At 42.5% G+C, this 26,513-nt stretch overlaps 1 protein-coding gene across 2 annotated transcripts in view; it reads right to left on the bottom strand.

Annotated features, from left to right (window-relative positions):
* Positions 1 to 542: 542 nt before the first annotated feature.
* Positions 543 to 26,513, bottom strand: part of TBCK (TBC1 domain containing kinase) — an 84,662-nt gene continuing 58,691 nt past the window's right edge. For both annotated transcript variants that reach the window (XM_033160322.1, XM_033160323.1), the window contains exons 23-26: positions 22,616 to 22,791; positions 17,593 to 17,768; positions 12,706 to 12,865; positions 543 to 1,159 (exon numbers count right to left, since the gene is read on the bottom strand). In XM_033160322.1, the coding sequence (XP_033016213.1) occupies positions 1,049 to 1,159; positions 12,706 to 12,865; positions 17,593 to 17,768; positions 22,616 to 22,791 (623 nt within the window). In that variant the 3' untranslated portion in view covers positions 543 to 1,048. The remainder of the gene's footprint in view (positions 1,160 to 12,705; positions 12,866 to 17,592; positions 17,769 to 22,615; positions 22,792 to 26,513) is intronic.

Below are 26,513 nucleotides of genomic sequence, written 5' to 3'. Positions count from 1 at the left end.
GATTAGGCAACCTCTCTTGTGCACTTGAGATGTTATTGTTAATCTTCACATTTCAAGGGCTCCTCTCTAAAAAAAAATAAGGAAAAAAATGTTATGCTAGGCTTTGATTATGGCAAAAACAAACTCAAGACTTTATTTTAGTCTATCGATGCAGACACTGAAAGCAATATGTCTTATAATACTGAAAAACATAAAGGTGAAGACCACCGGGGTGTTCTCCACCTTAAGCTCTCCACACACAACTGTCTTCCTTTTGACGTTGTCTGTAAGTTGTTGAAGTAGAGATATTTCTTTGGAGCTTTAGTTTGCAAAAAGCAAATTTTAATTACATTACAAATTAAAATATAAAGCCCGAGGATGTTATCTGTGAAGTTCGTGCACCAGGCTACACTTACGCAGAAGTAAGTTGTAAAGATATTCTACCTGTGTACAGTAAGACAATGAGAAGTTCATTTATGTCAAAGTTAATATTCAGACATTTGCAATGTTTCAAAGAAAGAAAGGTTAAACATGGCTTAAATGAAGTATTTGATAGAACAAAATGGTTTTTTAAATGTTGCCAAGAGTAGAGGCATGCTTTTTTATTGATACCAGTATCTTTTAAAAAAGTAAGAGCACTAGAAATAAACAAGAAAAGAGAAATAAGACAACAGAACTCTTTGAAAGGGAAATGTGCAAAAGCCTAACATTATCGGATCTGCATGAGTTGATTGCATCCCATTAATTTAAAGTGTTTGCTCGCTGAAACATTTACTTTAAAACAATTCACTTATTTTTGCATGAATACTTTGAGAGAATGTGTGCAGATTTTAAAAATAGCAGTTGAAGTTCATTGCCATGATGATCTTAGATGACTTGGGGTGACATCGTACATTGTAAAGCTCCACTTTTTTATCCAGCAAAAAGGTGAAATGAAAGAATACTACAGTATTTCCTGCAAAATCACAATGGAAAGCCATAAAAAATATGTGTCGCTATTGCAATCCAGGTGCTGTAATGCCCATAAAGAATCTTCTCGTATTGTTGATAAAAAATGCAAGCTTCTCACTCATATTTGTGGAGAAGGAACTGTCAGCAGACCAGTTGGCTTGATTTTGTTGATGCCTCCATCCAAAATGCAAACCCTTGGATATTTGATTTTCACCAGGTGAGCTGCAAACTGAAAGAGAAAGACCCAATGTCAGGAAGATGCCTATCATTTCTAAATGTGTACATACACATTCGCACACAGGAGCAAGGTGGCTTGCTGGGATAGCTGCATCACCCTAATAATCAAACCACAGTATTGCTTTATGAAATTATCTCATGGTATTTTGATGGTTTGCCTGTTCTCTATAAAAACAAACAAACCCTACTGTGCTGATACAAGATTAAAAGTTGTTACTTTCTTAAGGCCAGGGGTAATAGACGCGGGTGGCGCTGTGGGTTAAACCACAGAGCCTAGGGCTTGCTGATCAGAAGGTTGGCAGTTTGAATCCCCGCAACGGGGTGAGCTCCCGTTGCTTGGTCCCAGCTCCTGCCCACCTAGCAGTTCGAAAGCACGTCAAAGTGCAAGTAGATAAATAGGTACCGCTCTGGCGGGAAGGTAAACGGCGTTTCCGTGCACTGCTCTGGTTCGCCAGAAGCAGCTTAGTCATGCTAGCCACATGATCCGGAAGCTGTACGCCAGCTCCCTCAGCCAGTAACGCGAGATGAGCGCCGCAACCCCAGAGTCGGACATGACTGGACCTAATGGTCAGGGGTCCCTTTACCTTTAATAGATCACTGGTGAAACAGGTCCATCCGGGGGAAAAAGAAAAGGAAGGCAGGAAATCAGATATGATAACAGGTGATAGGAATCTGAGGCAAGGGGAAAGAGACAACACCAGGCTAGATATGTAGATATGTGCACCAAAAATGAAGACGACTCTTGCCCAAATGACAATAGATGCCTAACAAAAAGTCACTGTAATACAAATCAGGCGATGGCAGTGGAGGCTAGTCCATTAGGGCAAATGGGGCACTGTCCCAGAAACCTCAGTCTGCCTTCTGTCAGTCCCCACCTGCCTTCTTACAACCAGTCCAGGTTGTGAATGCCACCTTCCTCCTTTGTCTCAGTGTTGCAATCAGGAGGATGGGGAGAAAACTAGAATTTGTTGGCTATGCCTCTGATTAGTTCTGGTTCTGCCAACTGCTGGGCTCCCTGCCTTCCACCCTACAAGCCACTGTGGAGTAACAGATTAACTTAGAAACAACAGAGAAACAACTACATGACATTCAGAAGACACCAGAAGGCAACTCTGTACAGCGAAGTTTTTAGTGTTTGATGTTTGATTGTGATTTTATATTGCTGGAAGCTGCTCAGAGTGACTGGGGTATATAAATGATAAAATAATGAGAATGAGAATGAGAATAATTGCTATACAAAGAGTAGGCGAAATAGTAAAAGAGGGGTTCATTGGGTTTAAAGAAAAACAACAACCACCCTTGTGTTTATGCTGCATTATCAAACTGCTTTAAGTAGAGGTTGGATGGCCACCTGTCATGGATGCTTTAGCAGAGATTCCTGCATTGCAGGGGGTTGGACTAGATGGCCCCTGGGGTCCCTGAAAACTCTACAGTTCTATGAGTCTAAGCACACTTTCTCTCTTCACACACACCCTCCACATTGCTGCCTGCCCTGTGCCTTCAGGACATGGCCTAAGAAACAAATGGTGAACCTGCTGTACCCTCCAGCTACCTGCTGAACTCCAGCTTCCATGAGTCCTAGCCAGAACGGCCAATGGGCAGGAATGATGGGAGCTATTGTCCAGAAGCAACTGCAGCATCACAGGTTTCCAGTCCCTGTGTTAAAACCTCTCCCGTTGCCTGCGGATGATCTTTTTGTATGCCACAGCTTCTCATGTTGGGCTTGAACCAGCTGCAGAGTTTGGTGAACAATCAAAGTACACTGTATACCTATGCAAACAGAGACACAGCTGATCACATAGATGTAGAGTACTGAGTGTAGCTGCTGCTAAACAAACCACTTTAGCAAAGACCAAGGCCAAACAACCTTGGCGTCTGTGTCTCCATTCAGGTTGCTGCAAGATCGACAGAAGGGCGCTGTCTGTGGTCTGAAGGGGAAAACCCAGCGAAACATTGGCTTTACTGTTACCCAGGGGACGACACAGCAACAATGTGGGTAGACCAGAAAATACAGCTCTTTGCTTCCTTTGCCAAGAACCCGAGTTGTGTTGCTTTGGCTACAAGCAAACTTTATGGACTTTCCATTGGTGCATTTCAGCTCTCAGCTTTCTGTAGCCTGTGATCGCATGACATGTCTTCTGAAATCTCTTCTCTGTCTTGTATTCATTCAGCCCACTCTTGGAACCTGCACAAACCAATTGCCCTTACTGGAAAAGCCCTCCATAGTCTCGTCTGTGCAATTTCTTCACTCTTAAGTCCCAATGCACTCCTGCATGCAACCTTTCCCAGTTCCACCCCCACCCCCAGTCATCTGACAGTTGACTATGTCCCTTATTCTTTTCTGCCTCCTATGCCTTTCAGAACACCTAGAGCAGGGGTCTGCAACCTTTAAGACAAAAAGAGCCACTTGGACCCGTTTCCAAAGGGAAAAACAACAACTGAGAGCCGCAAAACCATTGCGACATATAAAACAAATATAACGCTGCATATATTGTTTCTTACCTTAATGCAATAATAATAAATAACGTATAGGAGCCAATGCAAAGTATAATTAGTAAAAACAACAAGAATAAGTTCTTACCTTTTTGCATTGACTCAGGGGCGTACCCAGGATCAAAACTAGGGGGGGGGGGCAAGCCATGGTCGTTCAGGTTGTGACATTTCAGCACAGAAAGGCGAATGAAACCAAAATTTTAGGGAAATTACCATATTTTATGGTCCATAAGGCGCTCCGGACCACTAGAGGCACCTGTTTTTTAAAGGAGGAAAAACCAGGAAAAAACATCTTCCTGGTTTTCCTCCTCTAAAAGGCAGGGAGGGGTGCGCTGGAGGGGGAGCCCTTCACAGTGGCTCATCCCCGCTTGCTTTAAAGGGACATGGGGACGAGGGGAGAACGCTCCATTTCTCCTCTCCTCCCCATGTCCCTTTAAAGCATGCGGGGATGAGCCTGCTTTTGGCATTGGCACGGGGTGGTGGAGAAAGCAGCAGCATCCCCGCTGTTTTCTCCACCACCCCGCACCTTTGGGATCGGAGGGCAGCGCGTGGGGTGGTGGAGGAAATCCTCCACCAACCTCCCTGCCGCCCACCGATCCCAAAAGCAGGCATCGCAGCTGCCTCCCCGCACCTCCCACCGAACGCGGTGGGGGATGGGGAGAGGCAGCAGGAAGCGAAGGGGATGTTGCTGGATCGTGCCCAGCACCTGGCACGACCCAGCACCTGGCACAATCCAGCAACATCCCCTCCGCTTCCCGCCCGCCTCCCCCCATTGCCCGCTGCGTTCGGCGGGAGGTGGGGGGAGGTAGTGGAGATGTTGCTGGATCGTGCCCAGCACCTCCGTTCGCCGAAAGAAGCTTCTTTCGGCGAACGGAGGTGCTGACACGATCCAGCAACATCCCCGTCGCTTCCTGCCCGCCTCCCCCCATCCCCCGCTGCGATCGGCGGGAGGTGGGGGGAGGCAGTGGAGATGTTGCTGGATCGTGCCCAGCACCTCCGTTCGCCGAAAGAAGCTTCTTTCAGCGAATGGAGGTGCTGACACGATCCAGCAACATCCCCGTCGCTTCCTGCCTGCCTCCCCCTATCCCCCGCCGCGTTCGGGGTGGGTGGGCGCAGTCGGGCCAGCAGCGCGACGCAGCGACGCCTACATTTTGAAACAGCCGCCGGCAAGGTGGGTGGGCACAGGCGGGGCAGCAGCGCGGCAAGTGGGTGGGAGGCAAGTGGTTGGGTGCAGGCGGGTGGGCACAGGCGGGCCAGCAGCGCGGCAAGTGGGTGGGCGCAGGCGGGCCAGCAGCGCAGCGCAGCGCCGCCTACATTTCGGCGCTAAGCACCGGCCCTGCCCGGAGCCACGGCAAACCTGTCAAAGAGCCGCATGTGGCTCCGGAGCCGCGGGTTGCTGACCCCCGACCTAGAGGATATCAGCTCTCATTTGGTCTCAAAGCTAATATTTTCCTTGAAATGCCAAATCATTCATCCATCCATCTTCTATTTTCAATATCCGAAGGCCCAATTACTGTACAAATAAGCCCAAGCAACTGAAATAAAAAACCCCCATAATCTTCCCTTTTTCTTTCTGTATGAATTTTAGACTGTAAACTCCTTGAGGCAGCACCCTATCATCTTCAACTCTTGTAATGCCCATTAATGATGGCATATCTGTTTATGGGAATGTAAGTTATTGAGCAGAAAAACCAGCCATTGTGCACATTCACCAGGCCTCATGGAGAAGGTGCATATTAACCTTCCATGAAGAGGGAATTGTGCACATTTCCTTATCAATATACTGTACAGTGGAAGGTCTCCACTGCGATTCCTATGTAGTTTGACCCCACCCTGCTATTAAGCTTTTTTCCTTATGCATTAACCCATATACAAACAAAGAACTGGGCTGACGGAGTCAGTCTTTTCTACCTCATTGTCAATGAGTTGGAAGGACCCCTAGGTCACCCTACACTACAGTATTCCCATGCATACCTGGAAGATGCATCTGATCACCAAAGGAAACCTGCTCCCAAGTGGTTGCAGCTGCATATGAAGGAGCCATGAATACAGAACTACAACCCTTGAGATCTATTCATAATTTCAAGTGAAAAGCCAACAGAACTCCAGTTATGTATTTTACGGCTGTGCCTTTGGCTTCCGCTTATCCAAAAGGCAACTGTGTGTTCTGAAGATTTGCTTCTCGCTCAGAGCTGATAAATCTTGCGCTGTGCTATTCTTCTGTAATGCCCAAGTAATCATGATGTAGTAAAACAAGGATTTCACTGAAACTTTGACAAATGACCTTTTAAACCTCCCAACGGGACAAAGGGCTATTACTACCCTCATGCTGGGAGACCCTTAGCAACCAGGATGGAGAGGATCTGTGACAACTGCTGAAATATCAGCTGTAAGAGAGGGAGATCAGCAGAGTAATGCAGATGAAATGTAGTGCCTTTTGCTAGCTGGGTGGTCCAAAGGATGAGGAATACTGCAGAGGAAAGAAATGGCAAAGAGCTTGAGTGGAAAGGGACAGAATGTAAAATGTGACACAGAACTAGGTGGTCTTGTAAATAGAATTCGGGAAGATATTTATTGACGGGGTGAAGGACAGCATGTGCTTGCATGCATCATTTTCATCAGAAAGAGAAAGATATCCATGGATGCAATGTGAAAAGGTGACAAATCACAATAAATAACAATGAAAGCAGCCCTGCTCTCCACCCAATTCAACAGTTGTATTGGATTATGTCTAGGCTCCATCTAGGTTATTATCCAACAGCACCAATTAAATGGCTGAAGCCATGTTATACACATCAAGTTTCATACTCTGGTCTCACTTTCACCAAGAAAAATCTGCATTTGTCAGAGGCGATGCCCTACATGCCAGTTGCTAGAAAGATATGACACCTTCTCCACCTGTGCTTTCTGCAAAGTAAAACACTGCTAGAGGAGCATTGGCAGTTATTGCAAATTTTTTTTATACAGTTCCATCGGTGTGCATGGCAGTTTTACAGAGTGCCAACCCGGCTAAGGAGCCGAAGAACATGCAATTATTTCACTTAAATGTACTTGGAACTTAGTTCTGGAAAACTAACTGCCAATGTGGTGCCCTCTTCATTTTGTTGGTCTCCAAATGCCATCAATAGCAGCCAGCAAAGCTGATGGGAGTTCAGAGTTCAAGAATATCCAGTTACCCCTGCTATAATTATGGGTATAACTAGGGGGTTAGTGCTAAATGCCCCCCCCCACTAATGATGCTAAATGATGATCACCCCTGTTGTCTAGCGCTTTAACTTTTTGCAACAAACATGGATGTAGCTGCAGGGGTTAAAATCATAGAATCATAGAACTGTAGAGTTGGAAGAGATCCCTGAGAGTCATCTTGTGCAACCGCCTGCAATGCAATGAGTTTACCTCCCACTTGGGCCTCAGATATGGAAAGATGGGTAGTGTCCACCCCACATTTTGCTGCTGGTAAAGGCAAGAGTCAGCAGGTTGGTCTCCTCCTTAGCTCCTTTCCTCTGTTTCTTAAAGTGAAACAAGCTTCCAGAGGCAAGCTGGGAGACATCCAGGGTCTCAAATGGTGTCAGGTGCAGCAACGTCACCTTGGAAATGAAGCAGCTATTCAAGCCTTCCTGGTCTCCATCCAGTTCCTTGGTCCTTGTGCTAATGATAATGGCTGGCTGAAACCCCCCCCCAACTGTCCTGCCGACTTGTTGTTGCCAGGAAGGCAGGGGCTGCCTTGACTGCTTTTCCCACCTCTTCTCTCATTGCTTGGGGAAGAATGTCCAGGGCAGCCTGGATACCATCAAAGCCCCTTTAAGCCTAACAACCGATCGCTATTCATTTTTAAACTTTTTCTCCCGAATACATTTATCTGCTTTAGAATGTATAGCTCCGACTTCTTGTTATACTAATGCATCAGAAGCTAGAATCTTGTGTTTACAGTTCTACTGTCAACTATCACGTTCCTCAATAGAAGGTAGGGTCAAATTATGTTTATGTGCAGACTGCTGAGAGCAGTAAAACTTAACATCTTTCATGTATGTTGGTACGTTAGACACATCATGCACTCAAAGTGTATACAATGGAGATTCCATTAAGGGAGGGGGAAACTGTTGAGCAATAAGTGGACTAAGGCCAAATCCTGGCACTTCATTTCTCTTACAGACAAATGTATGGCAAGGGGGGAAAAATGGAAGCTTTGTGAAGGGGTGTTGGCTAAAAAATGCAGTGGAAGAAAAAGGATGGTACTTTTCTACATCGTGCATTGGATCTTGGGGTTTTTTGGGAGCATATTGTTAAATGACTTAATTCAATGATAATGTTTAAGTAACTAGTGTCCAATATGTTCTTATACAAGAAATCCAGAATGAGGTAAAGCAATCCTTCAATGCCCTATCAGCACACAATCCCATTTTAGGAATTCACAGTATTTCACTGAGATCATGATTACCAGGCACTTATAAAATGTAGGCCAGTTTAATTAAATTAGCTAACTGCAAACATTTGAAAATATATAACACCATAATACCCTAAAACCACCAAGACACCTAAAAATATAGAGCTGTAGTCAACTAATATTTACTCAGAGTAGACCCAGCAAAAATTAATGGCCATGAATGATTTGGACCCATTGATTTCAGTGGGTCTACTCTGAGTAAAAATTAGTTGACCACAGCCCACTATAGCAGCAGAATTAAAAACAATGGGTGGCATTCAACTAAATTTTACTAAGTAGACCTATTCACATGAACGGACCTAGTTTAGTCGTGTTCATGTGTCTGCTGTCAAGCATGACTAATGTTGGATACAATCCAGTATCAACACACTCAAACAGCTCAAATGCACAAAGCAGTAGTAACATCACAAGATAAAAACAACAGCAGTTAAACACCAATTACTAAATTACCCAGTAAAATCACTTTGGACCAGAAAGGTCCAGAAAACCTGTTCAGAAATCATCAGTGTGGGGACCATGTATACATGGGTAGAAAATCTGATACACATGGGGCCACCTAAATGTATTAAGCTACTGGCTGTTCTGCATTGATCCCACACACCATGGTGCACACTCTTAGATCCCTATTAGTTTTGTAGATGACTACTTATTTAACAAAGTCAAACAGTAAAGATCCTCTGGTGATCCATGACACTGGAACATGTTTCTTAGATGTGGTTTGCAGCTGTACCAACCCTGAAATATGATGGTAATGAGGGAGATAAGTAGTGAGGAACAGAGTAGGGTAAAAATGCACTTTTCACTCAAGATCAAGGAAAAATTCCTTGCATGCTCAACTGGTGAGGAATGTACACTTTCCACTCCATAATTTCAAGTATAAACTGACAGGTATAAGAGTCTAATGCACAAGGAGTTTAAAGTTCCCATTCATCTGCACAGATGGAAAAATATGATAAGAGATAAGGCTACCACAGGCCAGCATATGCCAACAGAGAACATTTCTAGCTTAACTACTTTAATTTTGACCACACTTACTGCAGATCAAACTGTTTACTTAAAAATGTACAAGTATTTATTAAACAGTTCTTCCAACTTTTCAAAGTGGAAAGATCTCGCCACCACCAAAGACTGCTTAGTTAGTAACTTGCTGTAACAATTTATGTTGTGTTTGCATAAAATCAACACAGTCAGCTAGGGTGGAAGCAAGCAGTTCACAGGGTCTTCTTACCTAAACTGCAAAATAATCCTTGCTTTATTTATACAGCCTGTCCCGCCTTCCCACCACCTTGAACTTTACAAGGGACAATATACTTGGTGAAGCGTCCGTTGATACAATTGCAAGAATACTACAAGCGTTTCTAAAAAGGAAGCAGAATCAACAAATGCGCTAAAGGAATCAAACAGCAAAACATTCAAAGCCTTTTTGGAAAACAACAAAGTTTCTATGTACAGTGGTATCTCGCTAGACGAATGCCTCGCTAGACAAAAAACTCGCTAGATGAAAGGCATTCGCTAGCGAAAGGCTGTCTCGGAAGACGAATTTTCCTATGGGCTTGCCTTGCAAGACGAAAAAATTCCGCGATTCACCCCCCCGTCAAACTGCTCTTCCCGTTGGTGCTTCACAAGACGAAATTTTCGCTATACGACAGCACTCGCAGAACTGTACTTATCTTTCAACACCATTCTCGGTTTTGAGGGCAAAGGGGAGCAAAATTGAACGCCACTGGGTCCAAACTAGACATCATATGGCAGATGTGTAACCTTTTCCTGATGCCTGTTTGAAAGTGACACACAGCTATAGTCTTATTCAGGTATCCTACTTCTGTGCTGAATCAATGTATGAAGGGGGAAAGCAAGGATGCAAATGATGGCTTTGTCTCCTGTTGCCCTCCATGAGTTTGAGGTATAGCATGTGTGTGTGTGTGTGTGTGTGTGTGTGTCGGGGGGACTGCTCTACCTATGTTGGCTCCCCGCACGATGCAACAGGGTTTTAAATCTTCCTAGGCAGCCGACAAAAGCAGACCAGGCTCTCCATCAAAGATGTTATTCCTCCAACCTGTGGAGGGAACTGTAATGGGAGGTGGAATTAAGTTTGTTCATGGTTGCTCCCTCATTTCACCCCACTTTGCGTGATTTAATGCAAAAATATGATGCCTGATAATTGTTTTTTGGCTGGATGCAGTTGGGAGTGCAGGAAGGGGAGGGAGCTTAACCCTTTCCAGCTGCACTGCTGTGCTACCTCAGGTTCCAGGCATGAGAAACGATGTGGAGAAAAGCATGAAACCACAGTCCATTGGGAAAAGCTTAAACAGTCCCTGTTGTTCCTCCACTCTTGGCTCAGCCTCCCAGAGATGCCTTTCATGGGGAGGGGATCCCCCCCAAAGCTGTTGGGAAACTATTTCATGCATCTACTGTGCAGTGTTTAGATGGGTGCACAGATTCAGTAATTAGTAAGTACCAAAAATGCTCTACAATGATCAGTTACCTGTGATGTGAACCAAGATACTTTCTTTTGCTGTCAGCCAAAGGAACAGTTCCCACATGGAAGGGTCACTATGCACATTTGGACACACGTCAGTTTCATAAGGGAAAGAGACATTTGCCAAGAATGTATCTGTTTCCTTGTGCTTTATAATATGCCAACAAAACCTCGTGCAAAATCATGACTCCAACTTTGACTTTTTGTTTGGAGTTGGTTGCCCATCTCTCTCTAATGGCAGTATTTTGCCCATCTCTCCCTAATTGTAGTATTTTGGTATTTGGAGCGAGGTATTTAAAAATTGTTCCAGAAAATGAGATAGTAACATTTTGGTAACTTTTCAGGTCAAAAACAAATGGCTGTGATGATCAGAAGTTCATGTGCCATAACCACAGACAGCTACAAAAACACTGTAGGGTAAAAAGTTCATTTAGCTTCATAATCACCCCCCTCCTGGCCTGAGCTTCCAAAGTTGTGTCCAAGAAAATGCAGTTCCCAGAGTAACACAGTCAAGAATGGCTAATTAGTATTGTCAACAGATTAATAATGTTAAGCTTGAGCTTCTTTTTCACATTAAGAGGATTACTTCTGCACTGCAAAAGGACAACCCTGTCATTTCAGATCACAGAGAGTCGGCTTGCACGTTGAAGTGTATTAATAGAAATATGACAATTCTTCAGAATTAGTGCTGTTAAAGGTAAAGGGTAAAGGGACCCCTGACCATTAGGTCCAGTCGTGTCCGACTCTGGGATTGCGGCGCTCATCTCACGTTACTGGCTGAGGGAGCCGGCGATGCAATTAACTCACTATGAATTCAGTAATGTGGTCAGTTTCACAAAAGGTGTTGTTTACCATACCGGCCATTGCAACTTTCTCCCCCCCCCCCAAAAAAAAAGAAAGAAAGCAGAGATATTTCTGTTCACTCATCTTGGGCAAGTTGTTTTGCTGGTTTCCTTGTATGTTGATCAGGCGAAGAGGCCACACTCACATTCTCTGAGCTACTTTAGTGATGCTGGAAACCATGTGAATTCCATTGCCCAAGTAAACAGGGTCCTTCAAATAGAGAGTTTGTGCCAAACAAGAAAGAGATGGGGAAAACCTGCTCACAGACATAATCTAGCTATCTGAAGACTGTCAAAAAGCAAGTGCTTTGAGACATTCATAAATCAGACTTGCTCTGATTTTAAGTGAATGTGTGCAGTTACCCTTAACACACAAATCAAGTAAGAACTGACAGAATTGTAACACCAGTGTTGAAACACCCCAGGAACTAAATTAAACCCTTACCACCACCCCAAGACCCCGTCGTTGTTGTGAGTTACTGCTGCCAATCCATTATGCATTAACATATTCAAAACACTGCAATACCACCGTCCAATTAAAATTTTTCAGGGCAGTTTACAACAGCTCATAAAACACAATGCTCATAAAAATACAATGAATAAAAGCTACAATGAAATCAGTAGAACATTTAATAGCCAAAACCACAGAAGAAATACAAAAGCAACCATAGCTAAACCACACACAAATACATAAGTGAATAAATTTCAGCGACACTCTTCCATGTCTATCATGGAACTGATTTCGTACATGAGATACAGATTAATATCCCAGTAATCTAAAAAGTTGTATGTCCAGATCGAGTCTTTACTTCTGTAGAATTCTGTCCAGAAAATTACACACTACCACACCACTCACTAACTGTTATTGTTAAACCTTCTCATCATTGATAACATAAAGGTAAAGGGACCCCTGACCATTAGGTCAGTCGCGGACGACTCTGGGGTTGCGGCGCTCATCTCACTTTACTGGCCGAGGGAGCCGGCGTACAGCTTCCGGGTCATGTGGCCAGCACGACTAAGCTGCTTCTGGAGAACCAGAACAGCGCACAGAAATGCCATTTACCTTCCCGCTGGAGCAGTACCTATTTATCTACTTGCACTCTGATGTGCTTTTGAACTGCTAGGTTGGCAGGAGCAGGGACCAAGCAACGGGAGCTCACCCCATCGTAGGGATTGGAACCGCCAACATTCTGATCAGCAAGCCCTAGGCTCAGTGGTTTTACCCACAGTGCTACCCGCGTCCTGCCTTGATAACATAGATGCCATCATAAAAAACTTACCAGTGCTGTATTCTTTGCCACGTGACCTACAACCACAACAACTCTCCCTTTAAAGCTCTGAAGAGTGGAAGTAGCAGGGCACTGGATGAGGTCTCCTTCAGCAGTGAATGCTGATCCAAATGGGATGTTGATGCTGCCAGATATATGCCCTCGATTAAAGCTATGCAAGAAGTGGGTCCATTAAGGAAATCAAGGAGGAAGAGAGGAAAACCAAGCTCTGAATATCGTTGTCATTCATTCAATTTAGTACCTGACCTTCACCATAAGGTCTCTGGGGTGGTTATAGCAATTTAAAATTTATATTAAAAACCAATCACAGTCACAGAAATAAGGTGGGTCCTGAAAACACTTGTTTCAGGTGTGAAAGACCAGGATAAAGAGGTGTCTTCAACACACAACCGTAAACTGCATCACACCTCTTTGGGGAAGGAATTCCACAACTGTCTGTCACAGAGAATGCCCTCTCCTGGGCCACCACTCCCTAGACAGTCACACAGATAAGAGCCTTTTGCTGCACCTCTGAATGAGTGCCTCAATTGCAAAAGGAGAGCGCTCTGCAAATGTTGACTGTTCACATGGGATGAGAGTTTAAAAAGCCCCAAACAAGTAATAGAAAGTGGCCTTATATTGAGTCAGGCCATCAGTCCATCAACCTTAGAATTGTCCATACCAATTTGCAACAGTTCTCCAGGGCTTTTGACTGACAGGGATCTTTCCCAGCCCTAGGTGGACATGCTAGGGATTGACTTTAGCACCATGTACTCGCAAAGCACTGGCACTGCCATAGCTCTCTTCTATGGAAGAAAGAGACTGAACAAGAAACAAAGCCCACACACACCTAGATATGTTGCATTTGCAAGAACAAAAGTTGTTACCTGATGGGGAGGTAACACACATTGAAGTTTGGGTGCTAAAAATATGAGACTGCCCACAATCAATGCCATAGTAAGATAAAGAGATCCTTGGGATCTGGGACCATGATGGAGTCAGATGTGAAACCTCTAGACAGGCATAGGCAAACTTGGCCCTCCAGATGTTTTGGGACTACAATTCCCATCATCCCTAGCTAACAGGACCAGTGGTCAGGGATAATGGGAATTGTAGTCCCAAAACAACTGGAGGGCCAAGTTTGCCTATGCCTGCTCTAGGAGCTGGAATATGGCCCTGGGCCACCAGTTGGTTACCCCCATGTTAAGACCTTTTTAAATTTAATGTGTACCTTTTCATTCATTGTAAGTGCAAAAAAGTTAGCTTCTGAGTTCATGCAAGTGATATGCATTCAATACACATTTTACACAAAACATTTTCAAGTATGATTTGTGGTGGTCAAATAGTCATGTCTTCAAGAGTACTGGGTGCTGAAGAATGCTACTTTTTATTCCTGGATATAGCATGAATTGCATTGGAAAGGCTTAGAATTAATTTAAGATTAACAAATTCCATTACAAATAATTCATTTACAGTTCCATCTGTAAAATTTATACTGCGGGAAGTATGAAGTTTGTAAGAACACCAATAAACTAAACCATCCCACTTAGTTAGCATAGTTCATTAATTTCTAACTGGAAGGAATAACTATTTCTTGCATTCCAAAACTTACAGACTCATAAATCTATGGAGTCAACGTATTTATTTCAATATGACATGATAATTGTAAGACGTGGCAAGGGGAAAAATGACTTTAACCTTAAGAAGGTCAAATACAGTTACTTTTTTGATTAAAGTTGCATTAGTATATCACTATGCACACTTCAAAATGTCTGCTGTATTCTTTCTCATCTTAGCTGGTTATCTTAACCACTCCATTGCTGAGATGATTACAAAAGCTAGAAATTTATGCAAAGGACCATAAAGAAATTTTTGCTGGCAGCTTCATGAAATGAATGGACCAGCACTCATGTTTTTGCAACATGCTTAATGAAATGAATTGTAGACAAAACTGCTGCCTTTTTATTAAAATAAAAATATCACCTAGATTACCTTTATAAAAACCCAAGACACAAACAACCAAGCATAGCCTAGACAACATTATCCTTTTACCAGGAAGCTTCACCTTATAAAACTGTAAAAAAGAAAAGCCTCTCCAACTTACAACAGCCACCAGATTGTATTTCAGTAACTCCTTAGCTTCCAAGTGCAGTGTTACATGGAAAACACCGCTAAAAGAAATAGGACACCTGTTGCTAGACCCCGCAGAGTGCGTGTTTTCCATTAAATTATGTAAAGGAAAATGCAGTAAGCTGCCATCTGCCTTCTCTTTTCCTGAAGTGCTTGGAGGGGTACGGTAAACAGCTAGCAGGAATTACAGGTGAAACTTGAAAAATTAGAATATTGTGGAAAGGTTCATTTCTTTCAGTAATTCAACTTAAAAGCTGAAACTAATATATGAGATAGACTCATGATATGCAAAGTGAGATATGTCAAGCCTTTATTTGTTATAATTGTGATGATTATGGCGTACAGCTGATGAGAACCCCAAATTAACAATTTCAACTTTGGGGTTTTCATCAGCTGTACGCCGTAATCATCACAATTATAAAAAACAAAGGCTTGACATATCTCACTTTGCATGTCATGAGTCTATCGCATATATTAAACTCCAGTAACTAATGAAAACAATTGCTTACATAAATGGACTTTTCCACGATGTTCTAATTTTTCGAGTTTCACCTGTACATGGGTATGCAGAGGGGTGTAACAACTAGCACAGCTACAGGCTGGGGACACTACTCAGCAAGACTGACTGGCCATCAGGAAAGTATTCTATGCTCATACCATTCAAACTGTGGTTTCCAATTATCTATAGTTAGGTTTAACAAGTTTCTCCATTTCGATGACACAACAAACTGTGTTTGCCACGGAGCAGAAAGTGCAGAAAGGAGTAGGAGTGCCCTTTATGTTTCAGTAATGTGTAATTAAACATGCAATGCAGTTATCCACTCTAGACCTGTAGCTCATCCTGCCTGAACAAATCTAAACATGCAGTGTTTAGCCTCTTCTGGAAAATGTTGCTTCCTGTTTATTTCTTGGACTAAAACTCAACTTTATTGATAAACATTTAATCACACCATCTGGAGGGCCTAGTTTTAAAAAGTTTATTTGCCTTGCCTTGATTTGAATAGGTGCATTAAATTACAATTAATAGTTATTACTAGCAAACCTGCTCACATTTCTGCTGGTGTTTCCCCCTCAACGTGCCACAGAAAAGGGAAGGCAAAATTGAACGGCTTTGCTATGAATTCATTCGGCTTAAATATTAAATTCTTTCAGGAGAAAAACCTCAAAAGACTAAACAAGAAAGAGCACTTGACACTGAAGCCTATGCCTTACTGGAAATTTCTACTGGTGTATGAAATTATTAAACATACAGAAGAAATAAATATACTTTCATGCTTCTTTGACCACTGAAGGTTGGGTTTTGACATACTGTATTTTCAAGCTATAACTGTTCCATTTTTCTTATATAAAGTTGTGATGTAGAACAGTCTCTACCAAGCTGAGCTGAAAGGATAACTTTCAGGATATAATCAACGATAACTTATTTCTGTCTGATATGACTCAACAGGTGACTACTGGGAAGGCTATGCCAGTTCCCTGGCTTCTGCAAGGTTTCAAGTGCTATCACCAATGCTTTCTAATATCTAAATGTCTTATAGCACTAATATTCATAGTGATCATCTGTAGCTCTGGGTTGGGTGTCTTTAAATATGTTGATAACATGTATATTTATTTGTAGCACTCAAGAGCTGTCACAGGTCCTGAACCAGTTTTCAGTCTGTGTTCAAGTGCATGAGACCAGAATAAACTGAATCTAGACAAGCTGGAGATGTTTGTACACAGCTGCTGCGGTTTAGAGGTGATTAGCTTGGCTGTGATTAATGTTTTTTTCTGATCAAGTAAGACACATGGAGGCCTCACTGATGCAGCACTAGCTCTTGAGAAGCAGGTCAGAGTTGCTGCTAGGAGCGGATTTCCCCATCTTTACCTAATAAGGTTGCTTTCCCCTTTTCTGGATAAGTCAGACCACGCAATGCTGATCTTCTGTAATTTCCAGACTACAGGTGAAACTTGAAAAATTAGAATATCATGGAAAAGTCCATTTATGTAAGCAATTGTTTTCATTAGCTACTGGATTTTAATATATGAGATAGACTCATAACATGCAAAGCAAGATATGTCAAGCCTTTATTTGTTATAATTGTGATGATTATGGTGTACAGCTGATGAAAATCCCAAAGTTGAAATTGTTAATTTGGGGTTCTCATCAGCTGTATGCCATAATCATCACAATTATAACAAATAAAGGCTTGACATATCTCGCTTTGCATGTCATGAGTCTATCTCATATATTAGTTTCACCTTTTAAGTTGAATTACTGAAAGAAATAAACCTCTCCACGATATTCTAATTTTTCGAGTTTACTGCACTCTCTCTGTATGGGACTGTCCTTGAATATAACCTGGAAACTTCCAGTGGGGCAGAATGCTGCTGCACACCTCCTGACAGATGCTGAGTGCATCTCCTGAGTGCATTTTCTACATCCTCAATAAGATGTGGAAGTAATTCCGATCTGCTCTCCTTGAAGTCCATTATGCTTCTCTCTATCATGTATATTACAGCCTAGTCCTCATTGAGATGGTCAACCTGCACCTAGGCTTTACAACTTCATACTGCAGGCAGGGGACTCACGTGAGCAAATGCTCCAAGTAAAATAATCTGTAAACATAGAAAATTAGATGTCAGGGAGAAAGAAGCCAGGCCACAAATCTTCTCCCTAACTCGCCAGACCAGTTAAAACTCCCTGCTGCAGCAATGTAGCGCTTTCGGTTGAAACTGGCAATGCATATAGTAAGGATCAATCTATGGCTTTTCCACTAAGAAGGATACTCCTCGCTGTTACGGATGTCAACGATAAGCAGCTTGGGCTTGCTAGATTTTGTTTTCTTTGTTGGAGTCTTGAAATGACCAGGTCCTGTCAGCTCACACAAGTCGATCAAATCTTCAGCCGAGATCCTCGGTGATACTTCTGATTTCAGATCATTCAACTTGATAGAATCCCTGGACTTTTAAATGGAGACAAGAAACAAGAAAATAAAGATGAAACAATGCCCTTTAGCAACACAATGCCTTCATCCAGCATTGTGCACAATTTCCCATTTCCATCAAGAGTAAACATTGTTTCTCTGACAAACTCCAAGCTATTTTATGCTCTAACTCCCATGGGGCCACACATAATGCAAGCTCTCCCTCAACACACACATTCCATTCATCACGGTGACAAGCATTTTTGGCATCTCTGAGGTATTACTCAACGCAGCATCCACATATCATCCACCAGTTTTCAATGAACAACTGGATCCTAGACGATGCAGAATGGGTGCTAATGGTTGCGTGAGATGTTTTGTGTAATCAAAGCACATATCCCTTCTACTTGAAATATGGCAACTTGATGCAAATCACACAGGGAAACTGCCATCCAAAGCCTCATTTACAGCTTCCTCCTTGACTCAGTAGAAAGGTTATCCTCCTCTCTTCTACTACTGTAGGAAACAAATATCAGCTGCAAAGCTTCACAGCAGATAGCAATCTTACGTGTGGCAACCAAGGAGACAGGAACAAAGCAAACAGCACCACAAGACAATTATAGCTTATATATATGGCTACTCTCTTCAGTTTGATTGATACTGGATCCTTTGGGTACAACAATTAAACATAACATAGGGGGAAACAAGGGAAGACAGACAGCATCTATTTTAGAGCTTTACTTCCTCTATAATGATGACACCATCTATGTCTAATATATCTGCCCAATGGACTAACCCTAGAGGATTATTTCTCTACTAAACATGAAATTTAATACTCACTGTAGGGCTATTTTCATTCTTTTTTTAAGATGAAGAATACTATTTTCGTCATAAAATATACAGCTTCTTTACTGAACCATGACATAAAACAGTAACACTCCACAAACAGCACTATGCTGCGCTATATTTGCTGCCAAAAAGTCTGCATCCACTAGCCACATCTTTTTATACCTAAAATTACTCAAATACTTACGAAGAAATAAAACTCTGCTAAGGCTGAGCTTGCCAAAAGTATTACCTTGGCTCTGACTGTAAGCAAACAAATTCAGGACTCTTGAACACCACAGTATTCTAGTCCACAAAGCATATCTGTGTTCTGTATTGTAAACTGTGGGCTGCAACCCAGAGTGTCACTGGGTTGGTCACACACTGAGTCCCCCAACCTGCATGGTGGCAACATCTCACCATTACTGTTGCATAGCTTCTTGGAAGCAAGTGTATTTGCTCTCTCCTTCCCTCTATGTCAGTGGTTAAATTCTATTCAAATATATACTGCGTGTGCTCGCACACACACACACACACACGTGTATGTCCTAGAGAACTGCTGGCAGTCAAGTACACAGTTCTGGGCTATATGGAGACACAGTCTAGCCTAGTACAAAGTAGTGTTATAAAAATTAGGTTCAACCCCAGAAGGGAGTCCATGAACCCGGGGGAGAGCCTTAGTAGGGCTCCCCTCCTCTCAAGAGCACTTATGAATAAAATAGACGATACAGAATCTCCCAAAGCAAGGCGATTGCCCTGTATTTTATTACTGCTGCAGCAGGGTGTTTGCAAGCAAAGACCACGAACAAAGGCGTGCAAGCTCCTATATAGATTTTTGAAATTGCCCCCCCTCCAGCTCAAGACCACCCCTCCATACATTAGGATTACATCACAAATTGGGAGGGTCTGGTGGCAACTTGGACCCTGCCCCCATGCCTCTTGCCCTCCACAAAAAACCCATCAAGTGAAACAAAAGATATTTACATTTCTTTATATCCCAGCCAAGTTAATCACACCTTTTTGTCTGACACTCAGATATCAGGATGCCAGAGATTATCACTCAGGCAGAGGTCTGCTGAGTAGCTGGAGGGGCAACCCCCCCTTTGTTCCTGAGACAAAGAAGTACTTGGCCAGTTGGGAGTGAGGCCTGTCTTCCTGTGCTGGTTTTCAGACATGTGGCCTTATTTGTTTTTGGTACATTAATAACAATTATTATATATAAATAAAACACCTTAAAATTCTTACAACAGTAGCAACTCCTTGATTTGTGAGTGTACACATGACAATACAAACACATTTTTCCAGGTTCCTTACTTGCAGACATGACCTTGCAGCTGTTCCCTTGCGCACTAAAACACACATGTGCCTTACTTATGTGTTGCAATTTAGGTGTACACTCAAATGCAATGGGTATGATACAGCCAGCCTTAAGTGCTCTGAAATCACATTCATTTTAATGAGTGAGAGTTAAGTGTCTGCTTAACTCCCCCCCCCCACCCACCCACTGAAATGAATGAGACATAAAACTCTGGCCAGATGACTGTCCCTATTTTCTGAAGCGGCCTCTCATCTGCTATAAAACTGCAGTAAAGAATACAGATGTGGACAAGGGGGTAGAACTATGAACAGTGCTCTCTTTGGTACTGTTATCCCTGTAACGTAGAACCTCACAACTCAAAAACAATAAAACCTGCTTTCTCTCCCTCCCTCTCTATATAGTCAAATTTTGCAATAGTAAACTGATAAGCAGCAGTGGTGCCTCAGAAGCCCCAGTCCCCCCTCCCCACTTCAGAAGAAATGAAGCCACTTCAAGCACTCTTGAAGTGAGGTACGGCATGTGCTAGGACAGAGGAAGACAAAAAGAGCGAAGGAAAAGAAAACAAGGGAGAGTCCCACTGCTGACCAAGTATTTATTTTTTCTTTGTATAACATACCATCAACATTTGCTCTGCTCTGCGATAATAGTCTTTGGGAATTTACTTTAGGAAGTAATCAGCACACCTCAGAGAAGAAATGCTGCTCATGGCATGAAAGGAATTGCAATTTCATAAAGGAGGCATCTAGTGTCAAGCTGTTTGGAGAGTGTTGGGGTGCAAAGGGAAGTGTGGACAACCATCAAAGGAGTTCTGCTGATAAGGCTATCACTTGGCTCAGAAAGCACAAACGCCTTGCCTAGGCAATGTCTCTTGGCCTTGTTTGTCAATTCCGTGCATTTCTTATGCTTCGGAACTCCTCGAAAGGGCAAGCAACAATTACCGGTAGTTGCAAGGCGCAGCCAATGCGATGGTTCAGGTTTCTTTTCCTAGTCACAAGATATATGGTGTGCTTTTTAAAATGTGAATATTGCATGTTTCAGGATCACACATATACACACATCACTCCAAATGAGCAAGGCAAGCTTTCGAGAGACAGCACAGGACAGGGACTTGTCAATAATCTAAATTTATCTATCTAAAACAGGCTTCCTCAACCTCGGCCCTCCAGATGTTTTTGGCCTACAACTCCCATGATCCCTAGCTAGCAGGACCAGTGGTCAGGGATGATGGGAACTGCAGTCTCAAAACATCTGAAGGGCTGAGGTTGAAGAAGCCTGATCTAAAATCTATCTCCTTCAGTACTAAGCTAATGGAGGAGGGCTGAAAACACCACACTTGTTGGCACCTGTCTGTCTTGAGAGACAACGGAGTGTGTCTCCAGGGGTGAAGTCAAACGACTGCACTATCAGCACCAAAGTGACCTTCCAAGGATGTAAGCCTGGGCAATGTGTATGGAGGTCCTTGGCTGCCCAGACAACAAGACCCCCCTCACAGCCTTGCTGATGTGGTCCAAAGAAAAGCAGAGCAATATGTTTGGCATCAGCTGGGCTGTGGGAGTTGCTGGAAGGCACCATCCAACAGTCTTGGGGACTCCACTCTGGATTTGTGTTGGGTTTACTCCTTAGCTTTTTCTTCTTCCAACGATATCATGCAAAGCAGTGGAGGTTTCCCTTCTCCTAGATGGGCTACTTTCCGAGGTTGATGAGCCCCATCTGCCCCTAAAGCACCACACTAATAACTGAGTAATTATGCTCTAGGTATTTCTCCCTCTGTAAAGTAAAACAAAACTAAACTAAACTAAATCCAAATCCAAAGAGACAAAAAATGTATTTCCTAAATTAAAGAGAAAACAAAATAAAATATTCCCAGGCTGGTTCCAAAGGTTTATCTGAGGTCACCCCACTCCCCAGGCCACCCCCAGAGGCATTTCCATAGCAAAGAAATGTTCCTGAATTTAAATTAAAACAAAGGTTACATTTTCATAATTGCTAAGAGAGAAGCTATCTGCTTGTTGAATCAGCAATCAGCACGTTGGATACAGTAAGCCATCAGTATGTAGGGCCTTTTAAAATAGCACATTCCACAAATTCCACGGGAGAGGGAAATGGATTCTTTTTGCTATTCTTCCTCCATGAAGAGAAGGCTTACTCAAAAACTCTGTGACTAGGCCTCAATAATCTCTGTTACAGGAATAAAAGCCCATACACAACAGGAGCAGTATGATTATAGGAGCAGGGAGAAGCCCTGGCACAAGATGAAATACTTCCATTGGCACATTCTTCAGAGCAGTTCTAGGATCAAGATGGTACTGGAACATAAATAAAAGGTCACGTGGCCATCAAACTACAAATCAGCTCAGAAGTTCAAAAAGTTTTTTTGGGGGGGTCAGGGAAGTTAGAAACCTAAATTAATGTGTTCCTGAAGAACGAAGATACCCACTTCAAACTCCAAACAATAAATAGCTGATGTGGTTTAGTCAAGGAATGTCACAATGAGAAAACACCTATACATAGATGTTAACTGTAAAATGAAGGAAGAGACATCAACAAGGAATGTTGAAATCAACAACTGGATTTCTTTGTTTGTTTTTAGGTTTATTTTAAAAATAAATATATTGTTTATGCAGAATAATCTCAGTGAATACCATTTTTTAAAAATTAAGACAATAAGAGAATGTTTAGCCTTAATATTCTGTTCTATATACCAAAAAAAAAATCAATGTAATTTGAAAGTGTAAAAACTCACCAGATCACTCCTGGGAGCATCCTGATAGTCAGATGAGAAAGAAGACATTAAACTTCTTGAACAGTTGCCCTCTCCGGCTTGCTTGGGATGCTGTGCATATTGTCTGTATGTGGCACTCTTAGGGGTCCAGCAGAAAAGATTGACTGATTCACGGACACAACGTTCTATGTCAATTTCTGAAAAGAGGACCGCAAGGTGTAATGACTGACATGGTGGATAGTGAACCTTGGTGAGATCAAAAGAGATTCAGAAAGCCAAGAACAAACCTTTTTTTGGTGGGAGCAAATCAAACCACATTCCCTGGTTCAGAAATACAATGGTAACTCTGGTTACAAACTTAATTCCTTCCAGAGGTCCGTTCTTAACCTGAAACCGTTCTTAACCTGAGGTACCACTTCAGCTAATGGGGCCTCCCACTGCCGCACAATTTCTGTTCTCATCCTGAGGTAAAGTTCTTAACCCGAGCTTAGCGGAATCTGTAACCCAAAGTGTTTGTAACCCGAGGCACCACTGTAACGGGAAGCCAGGGATTGTGGTTCGTTTTGCTCCTGGCATGATCAGAGGAAAAGCCAAGCGCACACATTTTGCTCTGGCGGATGCGGCCTAAAACCTAAACTACTTTTAAGACTCCCGCTACTTCTTAAATCACTGACATCTAGCCTGGAAATCATCTAAAGGCTACTCAGCAAAATTAAATGAGCCTCGTTAATAGACTTATTTCCTGTAGGTTTAATGACCTGGAGAAAAGAATTTGGTGCCTAATTCTTAGTGGAAATTTAGCAGCTGTATTTTTTAAAATGAAGCCAGTCATTAATCTCCCTTGATTTGATAAAACTGTCACACCTGGCTGGAGAGACATTCAAGGCTGCAGCAGCTTATATTCCACGCTGCAACTCACAATCACATATTACACTTCTGTAAAGTGTTATCATATGATAACTGATAAGTAGCAAAGCCCTACAGCCTTCAGAAAGATGCCATAATCTCCAGCAGTCATTTTAAACTTTCAGTCTATATTTCACAGGGACGGCAGAGCACATAGAGCACAAAGTTAAGATGGCACACAGGTGACAAGGGGGGAATTTCGCAGCAAAGCAGCTGAGAGCTTGTCTGCAAAGACAGCTCACTGGAAAAACAGAGAGCGCTAAACAAGTGATTACTGACACAGAGAAGGTTTCATAAAAAGTGTGGCAAATAGTATATATAAATGTGACAGAGCGTGTCTTTTGCATATCATTAAATCCATTCCAGAAACCTGCTTCTTTTTGGTGACCCTGCATGCAAAGAGGAAATTTAGAAAAGATAAATTGCTTGTCACTCTCAGAAAGAATGCATGTTAGTAGCATTGGCCTGGCCTTTTGAGTCCCAAGCATTTTATTTAATGTCCTACAAAACTTGCCCCAGGCACACAGACAACACTTTGGGAGGAGAAAGCAAGATATCAAGAGGTCACACGCATTGCTTGCAGAAGCCTTTCCTTTTCACATAGTTTTCCTATGAACATACATCTTACAGCTTGGTAGGGCTCTGCCTATTAGATACTGCATTGCTTTCCATCTGACACTAGAACATTTTCAGTAACCGATGTTACTATTTACTTGAAAATCCTCCATGTTTTCTATTGGTTGAACATTGCATACGATTGCACTGCAATGCTGCACTGTGTTGCACCGTAGCGATTTCCTTTTTTAAAAAAAAGTAGTTAGGTAAAAGATTAAGTTCTGAATTCTTGCCAGGTCCAGCCATATGTCTTTGGCTGCATTTGTACAACTGGTAAGCCAAATAGGCGTGCATCTTTTGCCCCCGTGCCCCATCCTCACACTGCAGAGGAAGACGGTGGAGAAAATTTGGCTTGGGCCTGGCAGGCCAACAGCAGTGCCCCGAGGTTTGCCACTTCTGTTCTAAACCCCTTGTAGATTCCCCCTCCCTACAATCAAGTGGTATATGCAAATTGTATGAAATAAAATAAATAAATGAATGAATAAAATGTATTATGTGCAAATGAAGCCGCAGACATCTTTTGAAAATCTGATACAAATGGATCTTGTCCGGTTTTTTTATTTAAAAGCAAACAAACTTTCACACCCCAAATCCTGCATAACGGAATAACTATCTATATACACATGCATGTACATACACATAAACACGGACCAACACACATAGTTAACAAGTATCTATTCATAAAGCCTGGAGGCTTTGTATGTATGGAGAAACCAAATATGAAGATGCTGATAAATGTATCCTTATAGAAACTCGTAGGAGTTATTAAATGCCAGGTAATTAGTCTACATACAATATGACCAAGTATACAACAGCCAGGGAGCCGATAAGAAAGAGCGAACGAGAAATTGTTTGGGGTTTCTTCATCCTTAGATCTAAAAACTAGGATTGATAAGCTTGAATTTGTAAGCATCACGTATATACAAGTGGAAAATGGGTATAATTAAAGGATTCAGAGCTTTAGGTAAAATGGCATCAATCTTGCAGGCCTCAACATTACAGAACAACTTCAGCAAGCAGGTGTGTGCTAACAAATCACTTTCTATCTGTACCAAAGCCAGCTTCACTACCCCATACTTGGCTGGAAGCTATTAAATATTGGCACGTAGGCATAGCTTCTGTTCTCAAATACCATTATTCACCTTTGATGAATTTTTAGAACTGTTTTATAAACAGATCTGCCTCTTGCTCTCTTGACAAAGGCATCAAACACAGGTGATTCAAGAATACGTAGGGGTAAAAAAAACAAAAAACAAAACCCTTTCATGAACAAGCGGCTCTTGTGTCTTTTTCTTGAAAGTGAAACAGCAATGAATACACCTTCCTGGGAGGGATGGTGAGAGGCAAGTCAAGCATGTGAGACTTCTCCTCCAGACTTCCCTGTCTGCAGCGACAGCTTCTGGAGAAGCTGTCAAACATGCTGCTTACCATGTGAACAACATATAAGGAGCTCAGCTCCTGCCTCCTCGGATAGGGAGGCGTCGGAATCCAGAGCTGCTTTCAATGTGATGCACACTAGTAGGTATTTTCTAAGGCAACTATTGCTCTCCAGTTCCATTAGAACCTATGAGTGGTTTGCTATTCTATCAAAAGGTAATGAGATTGCATCAAATGAGATTGTAACGTTCTGCTCAGGAGAAAGGAAAACACACCCCAGTTAATCAACTCTTTGGAAAAAATGAAATCAAGACAAAACTGGTTTCTAAGATTTAAAAGGAAAACATAATACTGTAGTCCCAAGCCCAAGAGGAGAGCTGGGACATGAACTTGCTTGTGAGGCAGTTAGGGCCCTTCAGAAACGCAATGCAACTGTAGAAATGATGCCACAACTTCAAGGTCTACAGCAGGCATGTCCAACAGGTAGATCGTGATCTACCAGTAGATCACTGGACATCTGCAGTAGATCACTGGTAGATCATTGGCTCCCCCCAAAGAAGCTGAACAACTGTGGCTCCCCTAAAAAAGCTCAACATTTTACCTCCTCCCTGAAAAAACTCAACAACTTTGACCCGAACCCCCCCCCCCAATGGGCCTTCCTCCTTCCTAAACTGAACCCCCCAAAAGGGGGTAGATCACTGCCAGTTTTTAACTCTGTGAGTAGATCTCAGTCTCTTGGGAGTTGGCCACCCCTGGTCTACAGGAAGTCAGGGACTCATTGTACCTGTCAGAATGGAACTGGTTGCTCACCAGAGCAAATGAAACTGCAACACATATTACTGGAAGATCTATTAGGAAAAGTGTGTGGTTTCACACTTAGGCATGCCCAGTTAATTTAGTTTTCTCATATTGTTACACTCCTACAACTTAGCTATCCAATTTTGCTTTTTCCATCTCAAGATATGTCCTGCAATTAATTCAAACTCTGCCCAATGCAATGCAAGGACCCATCTATATGAAT

This window comes from Lacerta agilis, chromosome 9 (assembly GCF_009819535.1).
Source record: "Lacerta agilis isolate rLacAgi1 chromosome 9, rLacAgi1.pri, whole genome shotgun sequence".
Taxonomy (NCBI): domain Eukaryota; kingdom Metazoa; phylum Chordata; class Lepidosauria; order Squamata; family Lacertidae; genus Lacerta; species Lacerta agilis.
This window is presented reverse-complemented; position numbering and strand designations above follow the sequence as displayed.